The following is a 26,724-nucleotide window of genomic DNA, read 5'->3' as shown; positions in this document are numbered from 1 at the left end:
TTTACTGGTCGAATTGTTTTATTACGTTTGGGAACACAAAGTACATGAAAAAAGCGTAACCATTTGCATTGTTCAGAACATCACCAAACTGCGCTGCTCAAAATGCTGGGCCCTGAGCAAGTTTCCAAGGAGGACAGGAACCACTGTGACCAAAGGTTGCTAGCAAAGGTGGCACAGAGCCCTTGGAAACAAGCAGAGGATTGCCCTGAACGGAGAGTTTTGTGTGGAGATGGCTCTTGATAACAACAGTGCCCGCCTCTCGCCTCACAGCCTGGCTCCGAAGATGTAGAATAAACTGGCCAAGGTGCCCACGGCCAGCATCAGAGTGCTGCTTTTGACGCTGATGGCACCGCTCGTGTTGCACAAGGAGGACTCGCAGCATTTCATGGAGAAGGCCATGACGCCCAAGTCGATGCCACCCTGGGGGCAAGTGGCCGAGCAGCCCTTGCTGATGGACTGCTTGTGACTGTTACCTGCAAAGAGAAAGAGAAGGCATGTTATTAAGGTCTTGGATGATGGAATAGAAGGCACGCTTATCAAATGGCACCAAATGGGGAGGGATGGCTAATAATCCAGAGGCAGGGCTGGCCCTAGGCTGGGCTGTGGTGCAGGCTGGTGAGCAGCCAGCTGCCAGCTGCAACAAATCACTCTGACCAAGAGGTCATGAGTTCGAGGCCAGCTCGGAGCCTGCGTTTGTCTCTGTCTCTGTTCTATGTTAAGGCATTGAATTTTTTCCTTCTATGTGTAATGTGATCCGCCCTGAGTCCCCTTTGGGGTGGGAAGGGTGGAATATAAATACTGTAAATAAAATAAATAAATAAATAAATAGGCCATTTTCAAGTGTAAGCAAACCGTATTTTGAGTTTCCTCCCTCCGGCAAAGACCCGGCCTAGGGAAACCCGGGGCACGTTGCTGTTTCCTAGAACTTTTGTTTGCCCACCTCTCTCTCTCTCTCTCTCTGGGCACTGAACTGGGTGCCTCAATAGCGCCCCCAGGGGATTGGCGCCTTCCGCATTTGCGTACTTCGCTTACTGGTTCAGCTGTCCCTGTCCAGATGACAGGCTCAGAATCCAAAATGACCTTAAAAGATTAGAGAGCCTGTTGTGACTCAGCTGAATTCTCAGAGTGACTCTGATGGGGATTGTGGGATTCAAGTTCAAGGTGACTCGGATGGGAACTATGGGATTCAGGTTCAAGATGACTCGGATGGGAATTATGGGATTCAGGTTCAGATTGTCCCTATTGTGAGAGATGAGGAGCAGGGAGGCATTCCCACGGCAGGGAATGGCGGAGATGATACTGAAGCTAGCCAGGTGCAAAGGGAGGATAGCTCCCAGCTAGATAGCATGCAGACAGAGGCTGCTGTTAATGAGCTGTCTGGCCTTGACCAAACAGCATTTCTAGATTGAGCTGACCGTTTGGAATTTCGGATTTGCAGGGGTATCAGATTAGCAAACAAAAAAAGAGAAAGAGGTAAGAGGGCATAGAAATGCATTCATGCTGTGCAGAGAATATTAAAGGGTGTGCTGAGAGAGAAACCTTTGTCAAAAGCAACATCTCGTTTGAGTTAGAAGTAGCTCTTGCTTCATGGGACTATGTCATGTATTATTGGAACCTTGTTTCATGCCTAAGATTTTCTTGGATTATTCTTTATAGCCTTGGTTTTGCAACTATCTTTTGGATCTTTACTTTTGCTTTCAATAACTATTTATTTCCTATTTCGTAATAAACTACAAAAGACTTCAACCTGTGTATAGCTTGGTGTGTTCAGCAAGGTGAAGCTATCCTGCGGTGCGACAGAGCCGAGCCAAAACTAACAAAATTAATTTCAACATGTCCTCTATTACACTTTTGCAATCAAAATGAAAGGCACGGATATAAGATGGGCGACGCCTGGCTTGGAATCAGTCAATAGGAAAGGGATCTAGGAGTCTTACTAGCTGAACATGAGCTAATGGTGTCATGCAGCAGCTAAAAAGGTCAATAGGAGTATAGTACAACTCTTCATATGGTTATATAGTATTACTCATTTACCCTACTGAAGGGATGCATCTATGGTGTAGAATTATTGTATTTCTTCAATGCTAAGGCACCACTGATTGTAAAATACATACTAATTTCAGTACCACCGATGACAAAATACATAAAGGTAAAGTTAAAGGTTTCCCCTGACATTAAGTCTAGTCGTGTCTGACTCTGGGGGTTGGTGCTCATCGCCATTTCTAAGCCAAAGAGCCGGCATTGTCCATAGACACCTCCAAGATCATGTGACTGGCATGACTGCATGGAGCGCCGTTCCCGCCGGAGCGGTATCTATTGATCTACTCACATTGGCATGTTTTCGAACTGCTAGGTTGGCAGAAGCTGGAGCAACAGCGGGTGCTCACTCCGCTCCCAGGATTTGAACCTGACACCTTTCGGTCTGCAACTTCAGCAGCTCAGCGCTTTAACCCACTTCACCACCGGGGCTCCAAAAATACACAAGATTCTAAAATGCATCCAATTTTTAGAGATATTTATATTGGGAGGGGTGCATTTTAGAATCAAAGCAATACAATAATTTTATTTGACAACACTGAGGTTCAATACTAAACAATTCCATAGCATTGACGTGTGGCAGATGAAGCAGTGTCAAGTTGAATTAATTCTGCAGCGTAGATGTATCCCGTTTTGTCCTCACTCTTGCCAGGATTGTGATATCCTCACAATGAACAGAATGAGCTACTTCGTCTCCGTTTCACCTGCAAAAACACCAGTCATGGAAACTAATCTGGAATACTGCAGTCCTCACATTAAAGTAGTCAAGTTGCAAAGCCACTCACCGACTCCTCCACTGAAATATTTTGTCATGCAGTATTTGTCGGTGTCCGCGCACGACTTCATGCTCAGGCAGTCCCAGTTGGATTCTGCATTGTCGCAGGTGAAGCACATCAGCGCGGATACTGTAAAGATATGAACATTCATGCATGGGCATTAGATGGAGCATACGAGCATTGCAGCATTGATATTTTGCAGTGCTTATGGATTTTGCATTCATGCTTATGGATTTCCCATGGAATTGCTTTCACCTGAGCCAACGCTGTGCAGGGAAAAAAGCACATTTCCACCATCACCCTTTCACAAAAGAAAATGACCTTGTAAAACTACAATTTCCAGGGTTCCATAGCATTGAGCCATGGAAGTTCAAGGTGTGTTAAATTTCATTAATTCCAGAGTGTTGCTATATACTGTATCAGCTACAGCTGATGGTCATCTTTCAGCAGTTTGAACTAGATGACCTTTGGACTCCCCTTCCAATTCAATGATTCTGTGATGTGTTCCAGACTGCATGATTATTTTGAGCTTATACCACCTTAAAGGGGATTTGATTTTTCTGGCTGTTCATTCTCTACAACTAAAGCCATGTACCGTATATATTCGAGTATAAGCCAACCCAAATATAAGCCAAGGCACCTAATTTTACCACCAGAAAACTTGGGAAAACATTGACTCAAGTATAAGCCGAGAGTGGTAAATTTTAGAAATAAAAATAGATACCAATAAAATTACATTAATTGAGGCATCATTAGGTTAAATGTTTTTGAATATTTACATCAAGCTCACATTTAAGATAAGACTGTCCAACTCTGATTAAATAATTATTCTCATCTTTTTCAATGTAAATGTGCTTATGTCTCCTTTTAATAATAATACAGTAAAATAATACATGTAATAAAAATAATAATAAATACAGGAAAATAATACATGTAATAATAAATGGAGTAAAATAATAAATGTAATACAGTAGAGTCTCACTAATCCAAGCCTCGCTTATCCAAGCCTCTGGATTTTCCAAGCCATTTTTGTAGTCAATGTTTTCAATATATTGTGATATTTTGATGCTAAATTCGTAAATACAGTAATTACAACATAACATTACTGCGTATTGAACTGCTTTTTCTGTCAAATTTGTTGTAAAACATGATGTTTTGGTGCTTAATTTGTAAAATCATAACCTGATTTGATGTTTAATAGGCTTTTCCTTAATCCCTCCTTATTATCCAAGATATTCGCTTATCCAAGCTTCTGCTGGCCCGTTTAGCTTGGATAAGTGAGACTCTACTGTAATAATAATATCAGAGTGAAATAATAAATGTTTTAATAATAATAAAAAATAGAGTAAAATAAATGTAATAGTAGCAACAATAATAGAGAAAAATAATAAATGTAATAATACCAATAATAATAGAGAAAAATAATAAATGTACCATATATTCTCGAGTATAAGCTGACCCAAATATAAGCCAACCAGGACCCAGGAGTATAAGCCAAGAGGGGCTTTTTCAGTTTTAAAAAAAGGGCTGAAAAACTAGGCTTATACTCGAGTATATACAGTAATTTAGCATCTATTCTATCTTTATCTTTTGGGACTCTACTCGAGAATTTTGCTTGCAGGCATTGATCCAGGGACTAAACTTATCTCCCAAATTGATGATACTGGGAAACTTCGTTCTCTTCTCCTACAAAGGGGCGCATGGGTTTCCAAACCCAATTTAGAATTTCAAAGGGCTTTTAATAGCTATCATGCCCCACCATGCCATGAGATTTATTGTGTATTGAAGTTTGAATTTTCCCCTTCATGACAACCGCGTTGCTCTCTAGCTGGGGATCCCTTAGCACTTTCCCAAACTACATTTCAGGGTGAAAAGTGGGACCAAACTGGTGTAACTGTATAATGCAGATGTGTTAAATGGGAAATCAAATGCATGAAGCCGATCGGCTGAGTTTGCAAGGACCTTGAGAATTAGTTTGCAACTGTTGCTGTCCTGCTGCTGGAGAACCAGTTTGAACAGGTTTCTCTGAGCGTGTGTGTGCGTGAGTCTACTGAGTAATGGCTGGAAAGAAGATGGCTCTGTACTCAGAAAGGCCTGACTATTTCTGAGGCCTTGTTTGTTGCTGATCTTCACTGAAGCAAATATATGGACGAAGAAAAGACTGCTTATGACTGCTGATTTCTGTAAGCAATCAGAGGGACTATTGTAAATACCGTTGTTCTGTCGATCTCTTGGATTTAGTAAAAGTTCCTTTGTTATTTGTTCTGCAAAGCTGAGTGGTGCATCATTCTGCAGGGTGACTCTGGGCTCACGGTCACAAGTAAGAGCTTCTATCTATATCATCCACAATTTGCAACAAGATGCACTCAAAGTGAGAATGTTGTGGCAAACTAGCAGGAAGGTGCTTTGACACCTGTCCATTACTATTGGGCTACCACTCCCTATATTCCATCATTTGGAATGGCCTGGGTGTTGTTGTTCTCGGGATGTTTACTTGGCACCCTACCTTAATTACATCACCAGCCTGCCTTGGGCATTGATACTATGTGAGCAGATGTTTGCAACGGAGCCAACTACTATTGCAGAAGGCAGCTTGAAAGAGAGATAAAATCTGACTGGTTGCCCAACACAACCCAGAGCTGGCCAAAACTCACCAAAGGCTTGTAATGTAAATCAGTGTAGATACATCCCTGGCTTGACAGGAAGCTAAGGATCTTGGTAGATTATAAACTGGGTATGAGTCAACAGTGTGATGCTGCAGCTAAAAAGGCCAATGTGATTCTAGGCTGCATCAATAAGAGTTTAGGGTCTAGATCAGGGGACGTAATAGTCCTATCCTATTGTGCTTTGGTCTGACCTCATTTGAAATAGCATTGTGTCCAGTTCTGGGTGCCACAATTCAAGAATGATATTGACACACTGGAAGGGTGACTACAATGATCAAAAATCTTGAAACTATGGATCTGGGTTGCTGTGAGTTTTCTATGTTCCAGAAGCATTATCTCCTGACGTTTCACCCCCATCTATGGCAGGCATCCTCAGAGGTTGTGAGACTGGATGGCCATATGTTTGGGGGGGCTTGGGTTGTGTCTTCCTTAATGCATGCAGAATGGAGTTGGATAGGTTTTGGGGTTTATTCCAACTCTAGGATCTATGAAATCCAAACATGGTCTTTAGCATTGACCATTCAGAGACACATGGCCTGAAATGATAATGTAAGGACCAGTAAAAATGTGAAGGTATTCAGCTGTACGGTGCTGTGGCTTTTCTTGAGTATATAACGTCTATCATGAAAATAATAAATAATATACTATAATGTGTTATGAAAATGTACAGTGCTCAGATCATACAGTTATTGGAGAGCAATAGTAATGGCCCAAAAATGATTTACAAATTTTCTTTTGATGCCTCAGTCAGATTATCGTACTTATTGGGGAGGCTCTGGTGTGTAGGACTTTTCTCTGTCGAGTCTGAAACTTTGTTATCCCGCTGCTTAATTTGTTTTATTGTGTGTCAAATATTTTTATAAAAATGTTGATCTTGGATTTTTTTAAAAATAATGTGAACAGAATTCAAATATTTTTATAAAAATGTTGATCTTGGATATTTTTTTAAAATACAGTAGAGTCTCACTTATCCAAGCCTCGCTTATCCAAGTTTCTGGATTATCCAAGCCATTTTTGTAGTCAATGTTTTCAATATATCATGATATTTTGGTGCTAAATTCGTAAATACAGTAATTACAGCATAACATTACTGTGTATTGAACTACTTTTTCTGTCAAAATTGATGTATAAACATGATGTTTTGGTGCTTAATTTGTAAAATCATCACCTAATTTGATGTTTAATAGGCTTTTCCTTAATCCCTCCTTATTTTCCAAGATATTCGCTTATCCAAGCTTCTGCCGGCCCGTTTAGCTTGGATAAGTGAGACTCTACTGTAATGTGAACTGAATTCAAATATTTTTTTATAAAAATGTTGATATTGGATTTTTTTAAAATAATGTATCCTACTGTTCACAAACTGACACTTTAATTTCAAAAAACAATGGAAATGACACCACATATCCACATATTTTAAAATACGGACTTAAGCAATATTATGTTTTAAATTTTGTATACTGTTTTTATTTGATTATATTTAGGTGTTTAAATGTTTATGTTTTATTTTATTACTGTGGTTTGTATTATCGGCATTTAATTTTGCCAGTTTTGTAAGCAGCCTTGAGTCCCCTCGGGTGAGAAAAGCAGGGTAGAAATGTTGTAAAACCCGGACATGTATGGCCAAGCAAACTCCTAGAGATCCTTATTATTTATTTATTTATTTATTTACAGTATTTATATTCCGCCCTTTCTTCTCACCCCGAAGGGGACTCAGGGCGGATTACAATGAACACATATATGGCAAACATTCAATGCCAGCAGACAAACAACATACATTAGACAGACTCAGAGGCATTTTTAACATTTTTCCAGCTTCACGATACTGGCCACAGGGGGAGCTGTTGCTTCACCATTCAGTAGTGGCTGTACTTCCTCATTCCTTTCCTCGTGTTTTGCTGGCAGTTTTATGGTGTTGTAAATTAGCCTCCCGCATAAAGCGTCCCTAAATTTCCCTAATTGACAGGTGCAACTGTCTTTCAGGGCTGCATAGGTCAACAGCAAGCCGGGGCTATTAATGGTCGGAGGCTTAACCCGACCCGGGCTTCGAACTCATGACCTCTCGGTCAGTAGTGATTTATATCAGCTGGTTACTAGCCAGCTGCACCACAGCCCGGCCCCTTAGAGAGAACAGTTTAACCAAACCCATGAATAATCAAATCTACAGAAGTCAAAATCGCAACTGTGGAGGGATGATTGTATTTCTCAGTTTGCAGAGAAAAAAAGTGGGGAAAAGTGGGTAAATAGGAGGAAGAGGCAAAAGCCAGGACATTTTAAAAGCAGCTCAAAAGGTGGGATGGCACTCTGTGTTTCCTTTTTCTTGGACTACAATGCCCAGGCTCTCCAAATGTTATTCTGGTTAAGGATTCTGGCCCCTGCGGTTTGAAAAGAAACCTGTTTTCCCAAGCTCTTTCTGCAATGGCAAATAAAGTGCCGGCTTGGGCTTGGCTCGGCTTTATTGTGGGCTCGTTGCCTTCTCCCAAATCCTGTTGGCAACTTCTGGAAGTGATTCATTCCGCTTGTGGTCAGCTGCCAATGCAATGTGTCACCGCTCAAGAATGCTTAGAGGCCTCTCTGGATATGAATGAGACAAAAGAAGCCATTGGGTTTCCCAGGCTGAAAGCCATGTGTGCCTTTGCCCTCTTTTTAAGAAATTAGATGGTTCCTTGGAGTCTGCCTTTGGGATTGTCAAAGCGCTTAGAAGGAGAAAGGGATACTTAACCAATATTCGCCCAGCCATTGCCACTCAAAAATACCAACAGCGGCTTCTCTGGCCACTGAAATGAAGACAATTGGATTCAGACTCGGGATCCAATCAAACAAAAGCAGCGAACTGGTTTCCCAGGCTGCAAAGGCATGAATGGTTATTTGCCCTCATTTCATTTGGAGTCTTCACTTGTGGTTTGGAAAGAAGCCGGGAAGGGAAAGAGAGATCCGAACTCTTTCTTGGCCCCCATTTCTCCAATTTCGATTTTGAAATACAGCATAACTCCTGTATCTATGGGTTCCATGGTTTCGTTTATCCACGTTTGACCAAATATGCCATCTCAAGGTATTTTCTAGGTCCTCCAGTGCAAATCTATGGCATTCCTGGGACAGGGGTCCCTCATTTCAGTAGGGTTTGTTATTACAAACAGATTTGCAAATCCATGCAAAATCTGGGAAAGTATTAAGATAAAGGGTTGTTGTATCTTTTCCGGGCTGTATGGCCATGTTCCAGAAGTATTCTCTCCTGACGTTTCGCCCACATCTATGGCAGGCATCCTCAGAGGTTGTGAGGTGTGTGGAGAAACTAATCAAGGAAGGTTTATATATCTCTGGAATTTCCTGGGTGGGGGGAAAGAACTCTTGTCTGTTGGACACCAATGTGAATGTTGTAATTGTAATTTGTTAGCATTAAATGGCCTTCCCAGCCTCACATCCTGGGCTAGGGGAATCATTTGTTCAGAGTCATTAGCTGCTCCTGATTGATTCATGAAAATTCTTCTGTTTTCAGAGTGCTGATTCTTATTTACTGTTCTGATTTTGGAGTTGGTGTTTTTTTTTTTAATACTGGTAGCCAGATTTTTTTCATTTTCATGGTATATTATTTGAGAACACTGAAATGCTCAACCACTCCAACAACTATCATGTCAGACAACACAGAGAAGCCACTGAAATCCACAGGAATGTGGACAACTTCAACAGAAAGGAGGAAACCATGAAGGGCGGAATGTCAGGAGAGAATGCTTCTGGAACATGGCCATACAGCCCGAAAAACAAACAACAACCCTGTGATCCTGGCCATGAAAGCCTTCGACAGCACATTTTCTAGGTCCTCCAGTGCAAATCTGTGGCATTACTGGGTCAGAAATCTTTCCTTTCAATAGGGTTTGCTATTACAAAGAGATTCGCAAATCCATGCAAAATATGGGAAAGTGTTAAGATAAAGCAGTTGTATTGTATTCCCATCTGCAACTAAAATATATATTATGGGGCACAATCTTTTCTTCTATGGGATCTACTGGAAAGGATGGATGTAAGTAAGGAATGTGTTAAGCAGCATTTGCCACATCTTGCAATTTCCTTTGTATGTTTGTTTGCAAAAACAAAGGCATTTCCTGCACCTCCCATTTAGCTCCACCTGTTTGTAAATAAATCCATCCCCAGATCAATAATGCAAGACAATGGAGGAATGTGTTAATGGCTACTTCCTGGCCTTGCCTTCCTTCCCTCCAAACTTGCTTCATGAGGACTAATTCTACTGTACTTGCATGAGCAGTTTTATGCCATCAGGGGGCAGTACAGTGCTATATAATGCCACGTAGAATCCTATAATGCAATTACAAATTGCATTGCGAGGGTTGAATGATTAATAAATCAAACGCAGAAATAATCCTTAGCATGTGCTCTTTAACTACCACTATTCACTTTTCCACATCATCGCCAGACAATTGGATACATTTCAGCCAACAATGAACAAGTTTTCTGAAGCCGTCACGGAAGAAGTCAACACTCTGTTTCCGCAACCAGCGTCTCACAGGACCCATCGTGCACAGATCTTCCGATAGCCAAGCAAAGCAATAATTGACCCACGCGTTCTTTTGAAATGCCAATTATGCTTGAAATTTCTCTCTGTGTGATACAACGATCATCCTGAATCAATCTGTCAACCTTTTGCTTGTGAAATTCAGTGGTTGATGTCACAGGACGTCCAACTCTTTGTTTGTCACGCAAGTCAGATGTTCCCACCACAACATCTTTAAACTTACTCGCCCAACGACACACAGTACTCACATCAACACAATCTCCATAAACAGCTTGCATTCTCTGATGAGTCTCATTTGGGGTGACACCTTCTTCTGTCAAGAATTAAGTGAGTGCACGTTGTTTAAGTCGCATTGACCAACTGTCTGCGCAGGGTTCCATATTTCACATGTTAACAACACAACCGTTCAATGCTAAGGCTTCCCACCAAATGGAACTAACTGTAGAGGAGAGTCTACTGAACAAGCCAGGACCTGCCACAGACTGGGAGTGCCATCTCTTGAGGAGCTACGAAGGTGGAGGCATTATTTTTCATTCAACCCTCATATATGGCAGTATAGATCCAGAAGAAGCCAATGAGGCAACAAGTCACATTCTCTCAGCCTCAAAGAAGCTAAAGGCAAGCTTCCTCTGATCGAATTCTGCCAAGAAAACCCTATCATTTGGGTTCACAATAAAGCGGAAATTATTTGAAGGCACACAATAGCAACAAAGCAGAGGGGATAGGAAACATAGGTGCATCTATACTGTGGAATTGATGCAGTTTGATACCACTTCTAGGGCTCAGTGTTATAGTCATGGGAGTTGTTGTTTGGTGAGGCACCAGCACTCTTGGGCAAAGAAAGCTAAAGACCTTGTAAAAATACAATTCCTAAGAATTAACCAGTTTGGCAATTAAAGTGGCACCAAACTGGTTTAATCCTACAGTGTAGATCCAACTGCTAGCAAAAGCAAACGACTATAGCTACCGCTAACCTATGCATTCCTTAGTATTAATAATTGTCCCCATTCTGACCCCACCCTGGGACCACGTTTGTCCCAGTTTTCAACACTGGGGAGAAGTAATGGGCTAAATGGACCAAAAGTCTGACTCAGTATCAAGGCAGCACCGTACATTCCTGAGCCATTGCTTCCCACTCATATAATGGCTACGGTTTGGAGTCTGCCATTATTGGATTTATAGTGACCATTATAATACTTGGTAGACCTGATCTTGTTTGGGGAAGCTCAGCAGGGCTTGGCGTGGGATGCACTTGGAGAGGAAACCGGCAGGAGGGAGTGCCAAGGATGTCCAAGGCTGCACCTCTTCTTCAGAATTAATGCATTTTGTCACCCCTTTAACTGCCATGGCTCAATGCTATGGAATCAAAGGAATTGTGGGTTAGTCAGGCACAAGCTAAAGACCTACCAAAACTACAACTTCCATAATTCCATACCATAGAGCCATGGCAATCAAAGTGGCATCAAACTGCATTAATTCTACAGTGTAGATAGATAGATAGATAGATAGATAGATAGATAGATAGATAGATAGATAGATAGATAGACCACAGGCTTGGAAAGAATAATGTCTGAAAACTCTGCCTAAGGCTGCTTCCCATGTTCCCTTCTGAAAGACGCTTCTCATTTGCACTGCAGAATTATAGCAGTTCGATACCACTTTAACTACTATTTTTATTATTTTACTATTGTGTTTTTTATCTTGATTTAATTGTACTTGTTGATGATGTATGTTATGTCTATATTTTATTTTGTTCTATTGTAATTACCTGGTCTTGGCCCCATGTTAGCTGCCCCGAGTCCCTTCGGGGAGATGGAGGCGGGGTATAAAAATAAAGTTATTAAAGTTATTACCATGGTGCCATCCTTTGGAATTTGTAGTTTTCTGATGGAGAAAGGTGAATAGCTCACAGAACTACATATCCCAGGATTCCATTGCATTGCAACATGGCAATTAAAGTGGTGCCAAACTGTATTCTCTCTGCATTGATATTCAAGATATATAATATTCAAAAACTGTTTCGTTGGAGACTGTTTGATGTAAAGCTACAGAAGACAGTACCAGTCCCTGTTGCACTTGGAGAAAATATTTCAAATAGACTGATGGATAGATTAATATCGGGACATTTTTGATCAAGCTGGATAAAGGATGGGTGGCACCTGGCTCGAACACAGTCCATAGGAAAGGGATCAAGGGGTCTTAATAGACAGCAAGCTGAACATGAGCCAACAGGATGAAGTTATCAGCAAAAAAAAAAAAAAAAAGCCAATGTAACACTTTCCTTGGCTGCATCAATCAGAGTTTAGTTATGGATTGAAAGAAGCAAGTCGTAGTCCCACCTGAGAATCATGTTTGAATATTTCAAAGGATGGCACATAGATGACAGGGTAAGCTTGTTTTCTGCTGCTCCAGTGTCTAGTAAAAACAATGGAGATAAACTACAGGAAAGGAGATCCCACCTCCTGATAGTAAGAGCTGTTTGATGGTGGAATATACTGCCTTTGAGTCCAGGGGAGTCGCCTTCACTGGAGAGTTTTAAGCAGAGGCTAAGATGGCCATCTCTCGGGAGTGTTTTGATTGTGTATTTCTGCAGGATAGAACGGGGTTGGACTGAATAGCCTTGTGGTCTTTTCCAACTCTATGATATCAGAGTGAACTCAAAATGGCAAAAAAGTCAATAATGAAGATCTGCAGCATTTGCTTTTGCCTGAGCATATTGGCAATTGTAAGATGCTGCCTCTGTTGTGACTCAGCTGGGGCCGGGCTGTGGTGCAGACTGTTGAGCAGCTGCAATAAATCACTCTGACCATGAGGTCATGAGCCCGTGGCGGGGTGAGCATCCGTCAATTAAAAATAAAAAATAGCCCCTGCTCGTTGCTGACCTAGCAACCCGAAAGATAGTTGCATCTATCAAGTAGGAAATAAGGTACCACTTATAAAAGTGGGGAGGCAAGTTTAACTAATTTACAACCTGGAATGAGGAAGTGTCGTCAGAGTGGATGATGAAGCAGCTGCTCCCCCCTGTGGCCAGAATTGAACATCCCTTCAGAAGAAGGTTAAATTGCCTCTGTGTCTGTCTGTCTCGGTCTCTGTCTGATGTGTTTATGGGCATTGAATGTTTGCCCTTTGTGTGTATAATGCGATCCGCTCTGAGTCCCCTTCGGGGTGAGAAGGGCGGAATATAAATACTGTAAATAAATAAATAAATAAAACCTCAGAGTGACTCTGATGGGGATTTTGGGATTGGGGATTTTGGGATTCAGGTTCAAAATCAGATTCAGAATGTCCCTGTTGTAGAAGATGAGGAACAGAGAGTTTTTCCCACAGTAGGGAATGGTGTTGATGATACTGAAACTAGCCAGGTGCAAATTGACTCAGAAAAGGAGGACAGTTCTCAGTCTGATAGCAAGCAGGCTGAGGTTAGTGAGCAGGCCGCTAACGAGCAGGCTGAGTTGACCGTTTGGAATTCAGGGTAAGAAGGAGTGTGAGAATAGCAAAAAAGAAGGAGGTCAGAGGCCAAAGAAATGCTTTCATGCTTTGCAAAGGGTATTAAAGAAGTGTGTTGGAGACAAACATTTTTCAATTTTTTTTTACCAATTAATAAGCTCTCATTTTCATGGATTAACTTGCAGCTCATGTATTCATGCTTTTGGGACTTTGTCATGCTCTATTGCAGGGGTCCCCAAACTAAGGCCCGGGGGCCAGATGCGGCCCTCCGAGGTCATTTAGCTGGCCCCCGCCCTCAGTTTTATAATATAATATATTGTATATACATATAATATTGATAATAATATTATAATGTAATACAATATAACCCTAATAATAATACCATATAATAATATTAATTATATATTCTATATTACATATAATATTACTAATAATATTACAGTATAGTGGTATAGTTCAATATAGTAATATATAATGCTAATATTGTGCTATGCTAATAATATAATATATTGTATGTACATATAATTTGTAAGCCACTCTGAGTCCCTTTTGGGGTGAGAAGGGTGTGATACAAATGTAGTAAATAAATGCAGTAAATAATAAATAAATAAATAAATAAATAAATTTTAGACTTAGGCTCACCCAAAGTCTGAAATGACTTGAAGGCACACAACAACAACAACAACAACAACAACAACCCTAATTAACTTGACTATCTCATTGGCCAGAAGCAGGACCAAACTTCCCATTTAAATCCTGATAAATGTATGTTGGTTAAAATTGTTTTTATTTTTAAATATTGTATTGTTCTTTCGTTGTTGTTGTTGTTGTTGTTGTTGTTTTTGCACTACAAATAAGACATATGCAGTGTGCATCGGAATTTGTTTGTATTTTTTTTCAAATGATAATCCGGCCCCTCAACAGTCTGAAGGATTGTGGACCGGCCCTCGGCTCAAAAAGTTTGAGGACCCCTGCTCTATTGGGACCCTGTTTATTCCTTGTGATTTATGGAAGTATTCTCTAAGACTATATTTTGCAATGTTCTTTTGGAACTTTACTTTCGCTTTTAAAAAAACCTTTTTATCTTCTATTTTCTAATAAACTACAAAAAAAAACCTTCAACCTGTGTGCAGATTAATGGTGACTGCCCTGAGATCTTCCTGGCATGCTGCTCACGCCATCCTTGACCGGCTGCAAGCTGGAAATGATCTTGCACACTTGTTCCCAGAAACATGTTTGAAGATGTGAGCTGCTTGCTAAGAAATGGCCCCTTTCTTTCTCTCTTTTTTAATCCACTTTACTTGGCAAGCATTTTGGAGCAATGCCAAAAGGTGGGCGGAGAAATCTATGTGCCAGAGAGAGTATTTGTCAGCCAGTGTTAATTTCTCCTTGAGGAGGTTGTCAAGTCAACATCTCCATCCTCAAATAAATCTTTGCCTGTTCAGTGGGAGGGGAAAAGGGGAAACTGAAAGAAAAATTAGTTTTGGGGTTTTCGCCTTATCTTTAGAGCTACAGTAGAGTCTCACTTATCCAATGTAAATGGGCTGGCAGAACGTTGGATAAGCGAATATGTTGGATATTAAACATCAAATTAGGTTATGATTAAAGCCTATTAAACATCAAATTAGGTTATGATTTTACAAATTAAGCACCAAAACATCATGTTATACAACAAATTTGACAGAAAAAGTAGTTCAATATGCAGTAATGTTATGTTGTAATAACTGTGTTTACAAATTTAGCACCAAAATATCACGATGTGTTGAAAACATTGACTACAAAAATGCGTTGGATAATCCAGAACGTTGGATAAGCGAGTGTTGGATAAGTGAGACTCTGCTGTAATTACTGCATAGCATTGCTGCACATGGAACTACTTTTTCTGTCAAATTTGTTGTATAATATGATGTTTTGGAGCTTAATTTGTATAATCATTACCTAATTTGATGTTTAATCGGCTTTTCCTGAATCCCTTCTTATTATCCAACATATTCACTTATCCTGCCGGCCTGTTTATGTTGGATAAGTGAGACTCTACTGTATATTGATAATCTTATATTATCTGCTTAGAACTGGATTATATGAGGCCCCTTCTTCACAGCTGTATAAAATGCACACTGAAGTGGATTATATGGCAGTGTGGAGTCAAGATAATCCAGTGCAAAGCAGATAATATAAGATTATAAATGGGTTATATAGCTGTGTGGAAGCGCCTTGAGTCTACACTGCTATATAATCCAGTGCAAATTAGGTAATCTGTGGAAGAGGCCTAAATCTACCTGTCCCCTAACTGAACCCTGCCTGTCCCTTGGCTTAGTTGGTTGCTAGGAGACCAAGTGGGCAGAGATTAGCCCTCTAAACTGGCAGCAATTGGATAAAAACAATTATTGCTCTCCCTCTAATTAGGACTTTATTTTTCTTTTCTTTTTGTTGTATCAACCTAGAGGCATGGATGATGGGTTGTGTTGTCAAATTTCGAGGTTGGGGGGCCTGTAGTTTTGTTGTTTTGTCCGGTGCCCTGATTCCGTCATTCTTTTATATATATATAGATAGACATGTATACTTTTGTGCATGAGGCAAAGTTTATGCACCTTGAACTATCTGAAATGTTCCAAAGTGTATGTCACTATTGTTTCGACCAACAATTCTAGACTTTGGAGTCTCAACCTGTGTTGGCAAAGCTTCCAAAGGGATGGGAAGATTTTATGCAAAGAGACAATGCATTTGAATGCCTCCTTCCTGCAACATCCCAAAGGAGAAACACGCATGCATAACCTCATGCATGGACATCAACAATAGTATTCAGAAAACACCATTTGCATATGTGTGTGTCAACATTATCAGTGCTATGGTTGTGCTGGTACAGCTGTACTAGAAGCTCCAACTTAATTTTCTTGCTGCTAATGTTTGCAGTCATAGGGCAGGCCGCCTGTCCATCATCATTAAGTTTGGTTCCGCCCCTTGTTCAGGGCTCTGGGAGGGAAGGAGCAATTTTTAAGTCAGTCTCACTCAAGGAAACTAAGCTATAGGACATAGACCAGCTCGTCCCGAAGAAAAGCTTCATATCTCAAGAACATCCGGGGATATAGAACATCCGAGGAACCATAAACAAATTCCAGGGGAAAGGTCCCAAAGGTTCTGGCTAAGAGCGCACAGCCTCTCAGCCTCACAGCTCCTGAGGGAAACAGCCCTAAAGTTTCCAAAGAAACCTCGGAGAGGGAACAGCACCACAGATCCACGGAACCCCAGCTGAAACATTTGCAAGCCTTGGTTGGTAGGTCCACTCGATACCCAGACGCATTTGGAATTGGTAGTGGGTCCCACATCAGCTAAGCCCATATAATAGATAGCCTGGGAGAGGTTATAAGGGGTTTTTCTTCTTATAGAGAAAGCACAGTTGTCCAAAGCCAATTGCCTATCTCCTGGGGACAAGACGGAAAAGACCAACAGTTTATTAAGGAAACTTTGAAGTGTTATTTGCAATAATAAAGACTTTGTTATCTCATTAAAGACTCAAAGGACTATCCTTTTTTAGGAAAATCCTCAAGAACCTCTCTTTAAGGCGCCCTGGCTTCCCGCTGGGCATAAAGTATACGTCCTATACAAAGACAATAGTTACAGGCCCAGAATAATGGTTGAAATGGAAATGCTTTTGACCCGCTTGCATTTCCCCCTTTTTCCAACAGACACCAGCAAGGAAAGTGAGCACTGATGTTCAAGCATTTCACCAAGGATGCATCTACACAGACAATTTAATGCAGTTCGATACCACTTTAACTATCCTGGCTCAATGCAATGGATTCCTGGGAGTTGCAGTTTGGTGAGGCACCAAAACTCTTGGGCAGAGAAGGCTGAAGACCATGTCCAACTACAACTCCTATAATTCCAAAGCATTTAGCCTGGGCAGTTAAAACAGGGTCAAGCTGAATTGATTGATCAGTGTCAATCAAGCATGAGCAAACTTCGGCCCTCCGGGTGTTTTGGACTTCAACTCCCACCATTCCTAACAGCCGGTAGGCTGTTAGGAATGGTGGGAGTTGAAGTCCAAAACACCTGGAGGGCCAAAGTTTGCCCATGCCTGGTGTAGATTCACCCGAAATTTAATGCAACTTTATAAGACCCTTATGGCCTCCAGATTCTGCTTGGAAGCAATTGCTAAATAAATAGAAAGGCAGGTGGTTGTGTGGGCAGAAAGATGGAATAAAATGGGCCGAATGAAGGCACGAATTCGTGTGTGACAGCTGAAGCAAGACCAGTTCCTCTCTATAAAAGCAAGAAATGCTTTACGCAGAGCAATCTGTCGGGTGCGTTGAGAAACTTTTCCTTCCCCTTTTCCACAGCTGATAAAACTGACAGTTTCGTGTCCAGACATGAGCTCAATCCTTGGCCTTACGTAATCGTACAGAAGTCCTTTTCTACTTTGCTGGTGGTATTAAAGTTACTGGGCTGGAGGCCAGGATTTGGGGAAAATAATATGGGGAGATTGATTCTGAGCAGGGGAGATTTTCACCCTCTTAATGTTCTTATGATAATAATCGAACCCACGCACTCCTTTGATACATTTCGTCTTATGTAAAGATGCTTAAGCAAATTGGTCAGAGCCCAACATATTGTTCAGATTTTGAATGGCAAGATTAACAATATAATGTAGGATCTGATCTGGCAAATATAGTCTGGATAATGTGTTGTCGAAGGCTTTCATGACCGGGATCACAGGATTGTGTGTTTTCCAGGCAGTATGACCATGTTCCAGAAATATTCTCTTCTGACGTTTCACCCACATCTATGGCAGGCATGCTCAGGAGAGAATACTTCTGGAACATGGCCATACAGCCCAGAAAACACACAACAACCCATTGTATGGATAGTCATCTGTCAAGAGTGCTTTGGTTGTGTCTTTTTTTCCAGGCAGAAGTGGGAAGGATTGGATAGCTCTTGGTGTCTCTTCCAATTCTAGGATTCTATTATTCCAATCCATATTCAGCTGTTCAGACTGAGTTTCTTTTAATTTATCAAAAATAAAAGCCTTGCTGGATGGAACCAACATTGAAGAAAGTCCAGAACCATGCATGGGGGAGCCAGATGCCATCAGGAAAGTTCAATAACCAAGGAAATATGTCAACTTATGTAGGAGAGGTACATAACCTCTCCTTTTAATGAATGAATAAGAACATGGACTTTACATGACCTGTACGAAGACTTGAGGATTCTGGATGAATGGATTTTAATCTTGGACATTCTTAAAATTTTATATAATGTGATTTTATTTTGTAATGGTACCTGTTTTATATGAACTGTTGTTTTGTAGATTGTTTTATATGAATTGTTGTTTTTACATTGCTTTTAGGCATTGAATTTTTGCCTATTTACTGTAAGCTGCTTTGAGTTTCCTCGGAGAGAAAGGCGTGGTAAAAGTGATGTAAATAAATAAATAACCATTTCGGAAGTGCGGGTCTTTCTATGAAAATCCCTGTAGAAACTTCCACAGAAGCGAGTGAAAAACAAGCAGGGAGAACTACATAAAATAGAGGGAAAGTCATGCGGCGGCTAAAAAAGCCAATGGGATTTTGGCCTGCATCAATAGGAGTCTAGTGTCTAGATCCAGGGAAATTGGGCCCGGGCTGTGGCGCAGGCTGGAGAGCAAGCCAGTTGCAACCAGCTGCAATGAATCACTCTGACCAGGAGGTCATGAGTTCAAGGCCCGCTTGGAACCTATGTTTGTCTTGTCTTTGTTCTATGTTAAAAGGCATTGAATGTTTGCCTATACGTGTAATGTGATCTCCACCCTGAGTCCCCTTCGGGGTGAGAAAGAAGGGCGGAATATAAATGCTGTAAATAAATACATAATAATAAATCATGCTAATCAGAACACACCTGGAAACACATTGTGTCCAGTTCTGAGCACCACACCTCAAAGGAGATGTTGATAAGCTGGAATGTGTCCAGAGGAGGGCGACTAAAAGGATCAAGGGTCTGGAGAACAAGCCCTATGAGGAGCGGCTGAAAGAGCTGGGCATGTTTAGCCTGCAGAAGAGAAGCCTGAGAGGAGACATGATGAGGGCCATGTACAAATATGTGAGGGGAAGTCATAGGGAGGAGGGAGCAAGCTTGTTTTCTGCTGCCCTGGAGACTAGGACGCAATGGAACAATGGCTTCAAACAACAAGAAAGGAAATTCCACATGAACATTAAGAAGAACTTCCTGACTGTGACAGCTGTTCAGCAGTGGAACTCTCTCCCCCGGACTGTGGTGGAGGCTCCTTCTTTGGAGGCTTTTAAACAGAGGCTGGATGGCCATCTGTCAGGGGTGCTTTGAGTGCGGTTTTCCTGCTTCCTGGCAGAATAGGATTGGACTGGATGGCCCATGTGATTCTGACAAGAGTGGGTCTTTTGCAAAGCTAATGGCTCTTGTCTCCTTAGAAGCAAAACAAATGACTTAAGTGGAAATGGTCCAACTTCGGACATGTCATGAGATGTTATGACACATTGGAAAATACAATCACAATTCATAAAGTGAGATATCGTAAGAAAAGAGGGAAGGTACATTACAGATGGGTGGAGTCAATGAAGAACACCACAGATTTTGCAAAACCACAGCAGAGCAATGGATGACTGGGGCCCTTGGTGGCCTTTTATTTATAGAGGCGCTGAGTCAAAGTGGTTACTTTCATTATTGTATGCCTTCAAGTCATTTCTGTCTTATTACAGGGTTTTCTTGGCAAGTTTTGTTCCTAACCTTTGGAATGGGCAAACTTGGGCCCTCCAGGTGTTTTGGACTTCAACTCCCACAATTCCTAACAGCCGGTAGGCTGTTAGGAATTGTGGGAGTTGGAGTCCAAAACACCTGGAGGGCCCAAGTTTGCCCGTGCATGGTGTAGACTCATATAATTCAAAGGTTGGACTTAATGATACTTGTGGTTTCTTCCAACTCTACAATTCTAAATGTATTGAACTGCTGCATATTGGCCTAATGCCGTTGGATTATAACAGGGACTACAGAGAAAAAGGCATTGTTCTTGGGGAAAATCCATTTATTCCCAGGCATTTTTGGAGGGAAGGTAGTAGGAAGGAAACAAAGGACATAGCCTCTTGCCCACCCACCCCAATGCAAACATCTGCACACCCTTGTTTGTTGAATCAACCCAATGGTGTGTGTGCAAACCCACACCCACTTATGGGGAGCCTTGGCTACAAACGGCTCGTTCCCGTTTTTTCCCAGTGACTCAAGAGGCTGATTCACCAAAGACCGCCTCTTCAAAAAGTTGACAAAACAAACCTCCTGCCCAGAGCCAGCGGGAACCCAATTTTCCAACCAAATCCACACTCTTTTGCCTTTCACATCCCACATTCCCACCTGCAGCGTTCTTGCTTTTTGCAGTTCTGTGTGCGCCTTATGGCGACGGCATACATTTCGTACAGTTGTCTTAGGCAAGGGAATCTCAGAACTGGTTTGTCCGGTTCCTTCCTCTGAAATAGAGCCTCCAGTAGCTATTATTCCTGGGTGGTCTCCTATACAAGTGCTATCCAAAGAGAACCCTACTTTACCTCCCACAAGACACAGCACTGAATCTTTCCAAAAACAGCATGCACACTGCACTGCAGATTTGTGATTGTAGAATTAATGAAGCATGGCACCACTTTGGCACCAGCACCAGCCTTCTCGCTGCTATGGCTCAATGCTTTGCAATCCTGGGATTTGCAGTTTGGTGAGGCTTCAGCCCTCTTAGGCGGAGAAGGATAAAGTCTTCTGTAAGCTACAACTCCCAGGATTTCATAGCAACGAGCCATGGCAGTTGAAGTGGTGTCAAACTGCATTCATTCTATGGCACAGAGATGTATCCAAAGTGGATGCCAAATTCGAAGAGATTTGTAAGTGCCACAGTTGTAGCACAAGAAAGAAACAATGTGAAAGGTAAGAACATTGAATGAAATTACAGTAGAGTCTCATTTATCCAACATAAACGGGACGACAGAACATTGGATAAGAGAAAATGTTGGATAATAAGGAGGGATTAAGGAAAAGCCTATTAAACATCAAATTATGTTATGATTTTACAAAATTAAGCACCAAAACACCATGTTTTACAACAAATTGATGGAAAAAGCAGTTCAATACATGGTAACGTTATGTAGTAAAATTACTATACAGTAGAGTCTCACTTATCCAACATAAACGGGCCGGCAGAATGTTGGATAAGCGAATATGTTGGGTAATAAGGAGGGATTAAGGAAAAGCATATTAAACATCAAAATAGGTTATGATTTTACAAATTAAGCACCAAAACATCATGTTATACAACAAATTTGACAAAAAAAGTAGTTCAATATGCAGTAATGCTACGTAGTAATGACCGTATTTATGAATTTAGCACCAAAAAATCACAATATATTGAAAACATTGACTACAAAAATGCGTTGGATAATCCAGAACATTGGATAAGCGAGTGTTGGATAAGTGAGACTCTACTGTATTTATAAATTTAGCACCAAAACATTGCAATGTATTGAAAACACTGACTACAAAAAGGCAGACTGTTGGATAATCCAGAATGTTAGATAAGTGAAGATTGGATAAGTGAGACTCTACTATAAGTCACACTGTAGAATTAAGGGAGTTCGGCACAATTTTAGTGTCATTGCTCAATTCTGTGGAATTGTGAGGTTTGTAGTTTTTCAAGGTCTTTAGGTTTCTCTGTCAAAGAGTGCTGGTGCCTCACCAAACTACAACTCCCAGGATCCCATACCCTGTTTCCCCTAAAATAAGACATCTCCAAAAAAATAAGACCTAGTAGAGGTTTTGCTGAATTGCTAAATATAAGGCCTCCCCGAAAGTAAGACCTAGCAAAGTTTTTGTTTGGAAGCATGCCCAGCGCCCACCAAACAAAACACCATAGCATGCAGGATTGGTAAATGTACATACCAGTTGTATATGGAAATAATGGTAATAACAAGAAATTTTTGACAGAAGTCACTGTTTGTCTGGTTTGGTTATGTTGGTTTGTGATGACAACTACTGTACAGTATAGAATAAATGTTCATTTTTTTGTTCAACAATAAATGTGAATTCTTCTTCATGGAAAAATAAGACATCCCCTGAAAATAAGACCTAGCGCATCTTTGGGAGTAAAAAATAATATTAGACACTGTCTTATTTTCGGGGAAACACGGTAGCATTGAACCCTGGCAGTTAAAGTGGTACCAAACTGCATGAATTTTGCAGTGTAGACGCACCCCCAGTCTTGAAAAAGAGGTGGAAGGTGGTCAAGCAGATCATCCAATGTGATACAGTAAGATAAGAGTTGGCTGACTCATCTTTTCTTGCATAAAATCTGAAACAACAACCTTGCCTCTTGCATCACAACATCAGATTGATGCTAGCTAGCCGGATGTTAGATATTGATTTTAAAGGAGAAAGCAATTATACTTTATTTTGAGTCATTGCAAACCTTTCATGCACTTTCTGAGCAATAAGAAATCCATCCATTTAATAATCTGTGGTTATAGGTATTAACAATTAATAGGATTGGGTTGCTGTGAGTTTTCCAGGCTATCTGGCCGTGTTCCAGAAGCATTCTCTCCTGACGTTTCACCCACATCTATGGCAGGCATCCTCAGAGGTTGTGAGGTCTGTTAGAAACGCCAAGTGGGGTTTATATATCTGTGGAATGTTCAGGGTGGGAGAAAGAACTCTTGTCAATGTACCTCACAACCTCTGAGGACTCCTGCCATAGATGTGGTAAAAACATCAGAAGAGAATGCTTCTGGAACATAGCCAGACAGCCCATAAAACACACAACAACCCTGTGATTCCGGCCATGAAAGCCTTTGACAATACATTCTTGTCTGCAAGTGTGAATGTTGCAATTGGCCAGCTTGATTAGCAATTAATAGCCTTGCAGCTTCAAAGCCTGGCTGCTTCCTGCATGGGGGGCTCCTTTGTTGGGAGGTGTTGTTTCTTATGTGGAATCCCTCTGTCTTCTGAGTGTTGGGTCTTTAATTAATAGGATTCATTTAGTTCGATTTGTAATGGTAGAACATGTTTGCTTTTTAAATTTTCTTTTATTTCAGTTAAGGCTGAGGGCTGATAGCCCTACTGCAATTTACTTACATGACTACGGTAGCGTTTCTCAACCTGGGGGGTTGGGACCCCTGGGGGGTCATGAGAGGGGTTCAGAGGGGTCACCAAAAACCAGTATTTAAGGTTCATCATGGGGATTCTGTGTAGGAAGTTTGGCCCAATTCTATCATTGGTGGGGTTCAAGGGGCTCTTTGATTGTAGGTGCACTATAAATCCCAGCAACTACAACTCCCAAATGTCAAGGTCTTTTTTCCCCAAACTCCACCAATGTTTACATCTGGGCATATTGAGTATTTGTGCCAAGTTTGGTCCAGATCTATCATTGTCTGAGTCCACAGCACTCTCTGAATGTAGGTGAACTACAACTTCAAAACACAAGGTCAATGCCCACCAAACCCTTCCAGGATTTTCTATTGATCATGGGAGCTCTGTGTGACAAGTTTGGTCATCGTTGGTGGAGTTCAGAATGTTCTTTGATTGTAGGTGAACTATACATCCCAGCAACTCCAACTCCTAAATGTCAAGGTCTTTTTTCCCGAAACTCCACCAGTGTTTACATCTCAGCATATTGAGTATGGAGTTCAGAATGTTCTTTGATTGTAGGTGAACTATAAATCCCAGCAACTACAACTCCAAAACTCATGGTCATTGCCCCCCCAAACCCTTGCAGTATTTTCTATGGGTCATGGGAGTTCTGTGTGACAAGTTTGGTTCAATTCCATCGTTGGTGGAGTTCAGAATGCTCTTTAATTGTAGGTGAACTATAAATCCCAGAAACTACAACTCCCAAATGGCAAAATCAATCCCCAAAACCCCACCAGAATTCAAATTTGGGCATATCTATAGCTATTGATTAGTAGTATGATTAATTCGCTGGATCAGCCATGATAGAACATCTCTGCTTCCCTCTTTCTATTTCTTTTCGGAAGGCACATGACTCCGTTTGTCATAGTAGAACAATGTTTTTTCTATTTTCATTTCAGTTGAGGCTGGGAAAGGTCAGGATCCTATCTCTATTTCTTTCTCTTTTTCTCTCCTTTTCTCCAATTTCTTTCCTGGACGTACATGGTAATGAATCAATTGCAAAGACTGTTACAGCACTCCATCAAATCCATCTATCTATCTATCATTTATCTATCTATCTAGTGACAATCTGTATGTGTGTATGTGGCATGGTCTATAGTTCCCAGTCCTAAAGAGACATCCATTCACTCCCTCCAAGGACATTGCAGGTTACAGCGAGCACATCCCAATGTTCCTTTCTCTCTCAATTTGCATGACCCCGCCCACTGCCTCTCCCTTAACTCTTCCCTACCCTTTCCTGTGGCAAAGAGCAAACAGGGGAATTGATCAGCAATTAAACATACTGGAGAGGTTTGGAGAGAATTCACCATAATTTATAGGAGTCGTAGAGACTGGGATGTATAGTTCACCTGCAATCTAAAAGAACTCTGAACTGCACCAACAATTGGCCTGGAACTAACTTGGCACACAGACCCAACATGGCCAAATTCTCATACTGGTGGGGTTTGGGGGTGATTGACCTTGGCATCAGAGAGTTATAGTTCACCCTTATTCGGAGAATCCAGAATCCAGCAGATGACAGATCTCAACCAAACTTGGCACACAGACCCAACATGCCCAACTGTGAATACCGGCACAGTTTCAGGGTGATTGCCCTGGGAATTTGGGAGTTGTAGTTCACCCATCTTCAGAGAACACTGAACCCAGCCAATGTCAGATCTGCACCAAACTTGGCACATAGATGCAACACGGCCAACTGTGAATACAGGAGGAGTTTTGGGAGGGTTGGCCCAAGATTTTGGGGAACTGTAGATCAACCCTATCCTTATGCAATTTCTAATGGGAGCATTCATTAAAAACAAAAGCAAAGGCTGAGGTTTTTAAAAAAGAAATAGAGTAACATATGACCAAACTGATACGACTCCACATCCACAAATAAACAATGCCCTTTTCAAATAACCCGGGCATCGCCGGGTACTCAGGCTAGTACATAATAAAGATAAATAAACACAGATGTCTATACTAGACAATGTCAAAGAGATAAGCAAATACTATAAAGGTTCAAAACATAAAATGTGGTATGTATAATGTGGTATATATTAGAGCATCATATACATTCAATATTCACCTGAGCGTTAACAACAATAATAAAAATAATAATAAGTACAGTCAACCGTTCGACAACACAATAATAAAAATAATAATAAGTACAGTCAACTGTTGTAATACACAGTGGTATCTTACAGACTGCAATGTTTTAAGGAAACTGTAATCATAAAGGCTTAAATGTGGACTAGAGTTGAAACATATCAAGTAGTCTCCACTATTTAAACAGTTTCTGAGGACTGGAATTGGATTTGTCAAACAACACAGTATAAACACATTCAACCTTTGCAAAATAATATATGTTAATATATCTTTTAAGACTTCACAGGTATTGAAAAGCTTATTCTAGAAGAAAAGCCTTAACCAAATGTTTTTTTTAATTCTTTGAGATCCTGTGTTGATGACATCAAGTGTATACAATATCTCTTGAAATTACAGTCTATTGAAAGTAGGTTCAGTTTATCAAGAGTAAGATCCCAAGTCTGGGGATGCTCTAATATACATATTGCATTTTATGTTTTGAACCTTTATAGTATTTGCTTATCTCTTTGACATGGAAAGAAGATAGCTCTGTCCTCAGAGAGGTCTGACTATTTCTGAGGCCTTTACATGATGCTCTAATATACATAGCACATTTTATGTTTTGAACCTTTATAGTGTTTGCTTATCTCTTTGACATTGTCTAGTACATAATAAACTCAAGAGTCACTCTGAAGTCTCCCAGTATTTTGAACCGGTCCCCTTTATCCCCTATTGAACCCTCTTTTGAAAGGATGATCTTCTGGAAGTATTATTATTATTATTATTATCATCATCATCATCATCATCATCATCATCATCGCTACTCACCTCTCTCCACGCAGAGCAAGGCTGCAATCAGGGCTGCAAAAGAAGCCTTCATCTTTAGGGGAGGATGTCTTTGCAATCCAGAAAAAGGAGAGTCAGTCGGGCAGAGACACAGGCAGAGCTTAGAGAATGACTGCTCCCAAAAGCTGGCCCTTCCTTTGGTTATGGGCTATAAAAAGCAAGGTGTCAGTCAGGGGAGGGACTAAAAGGAGGCGGCTGG

At 41.0% G+C, this 26,724-nt stretch overlaps 1 protein-coding gene across 1 annotated transcript; it reads right to left on the bottom strand.

Annotated features, from left to right (window-relative positions):
* Nucleotides 1-26,724, bottom strand: LOC100560590 (lymphocyte antigen 6E). The gene is made up of 3 exons (XM_003223921.4): nucleotides 26,508-26,724; nucleotides 2,823-2,942; nucleotides 1-473 (listed from the first exon to the last, which is right to left on the bottom strand). The coding sequence occupies exons 1-3, from the start codon at nucleotides 26,557-26,559 to the stop codon at nucleotides 265-267; spliced, it is 381 nt and encodes a 126-aa protein (XP_003223969.1). The 5' UTR covers nucleotides 26,560-26,724; the 3' UTR covers nucleotides 1-264.

The sequence above is a fragment of the Anolis carolinensis genome, chromosome 4, assembly GCF_035594765.1.
Source record: "Anolis carolinensis isolate JA03-04 chromosome 4, rAnoCar3.1.pri, whole genome shotgun sequence".
In the NCBI taxonomy this organism is placed as follows: Eukaryota; Metazoa; Chordata; class Lepidosauria; order Squamata; family Dactyloidae; genus Anolis; species Anolis carolinensis.
Note: the sequence above shows the minus strand (reverse complement) of the source record. Positions and strands in the feature narration are given on the sequence as shown.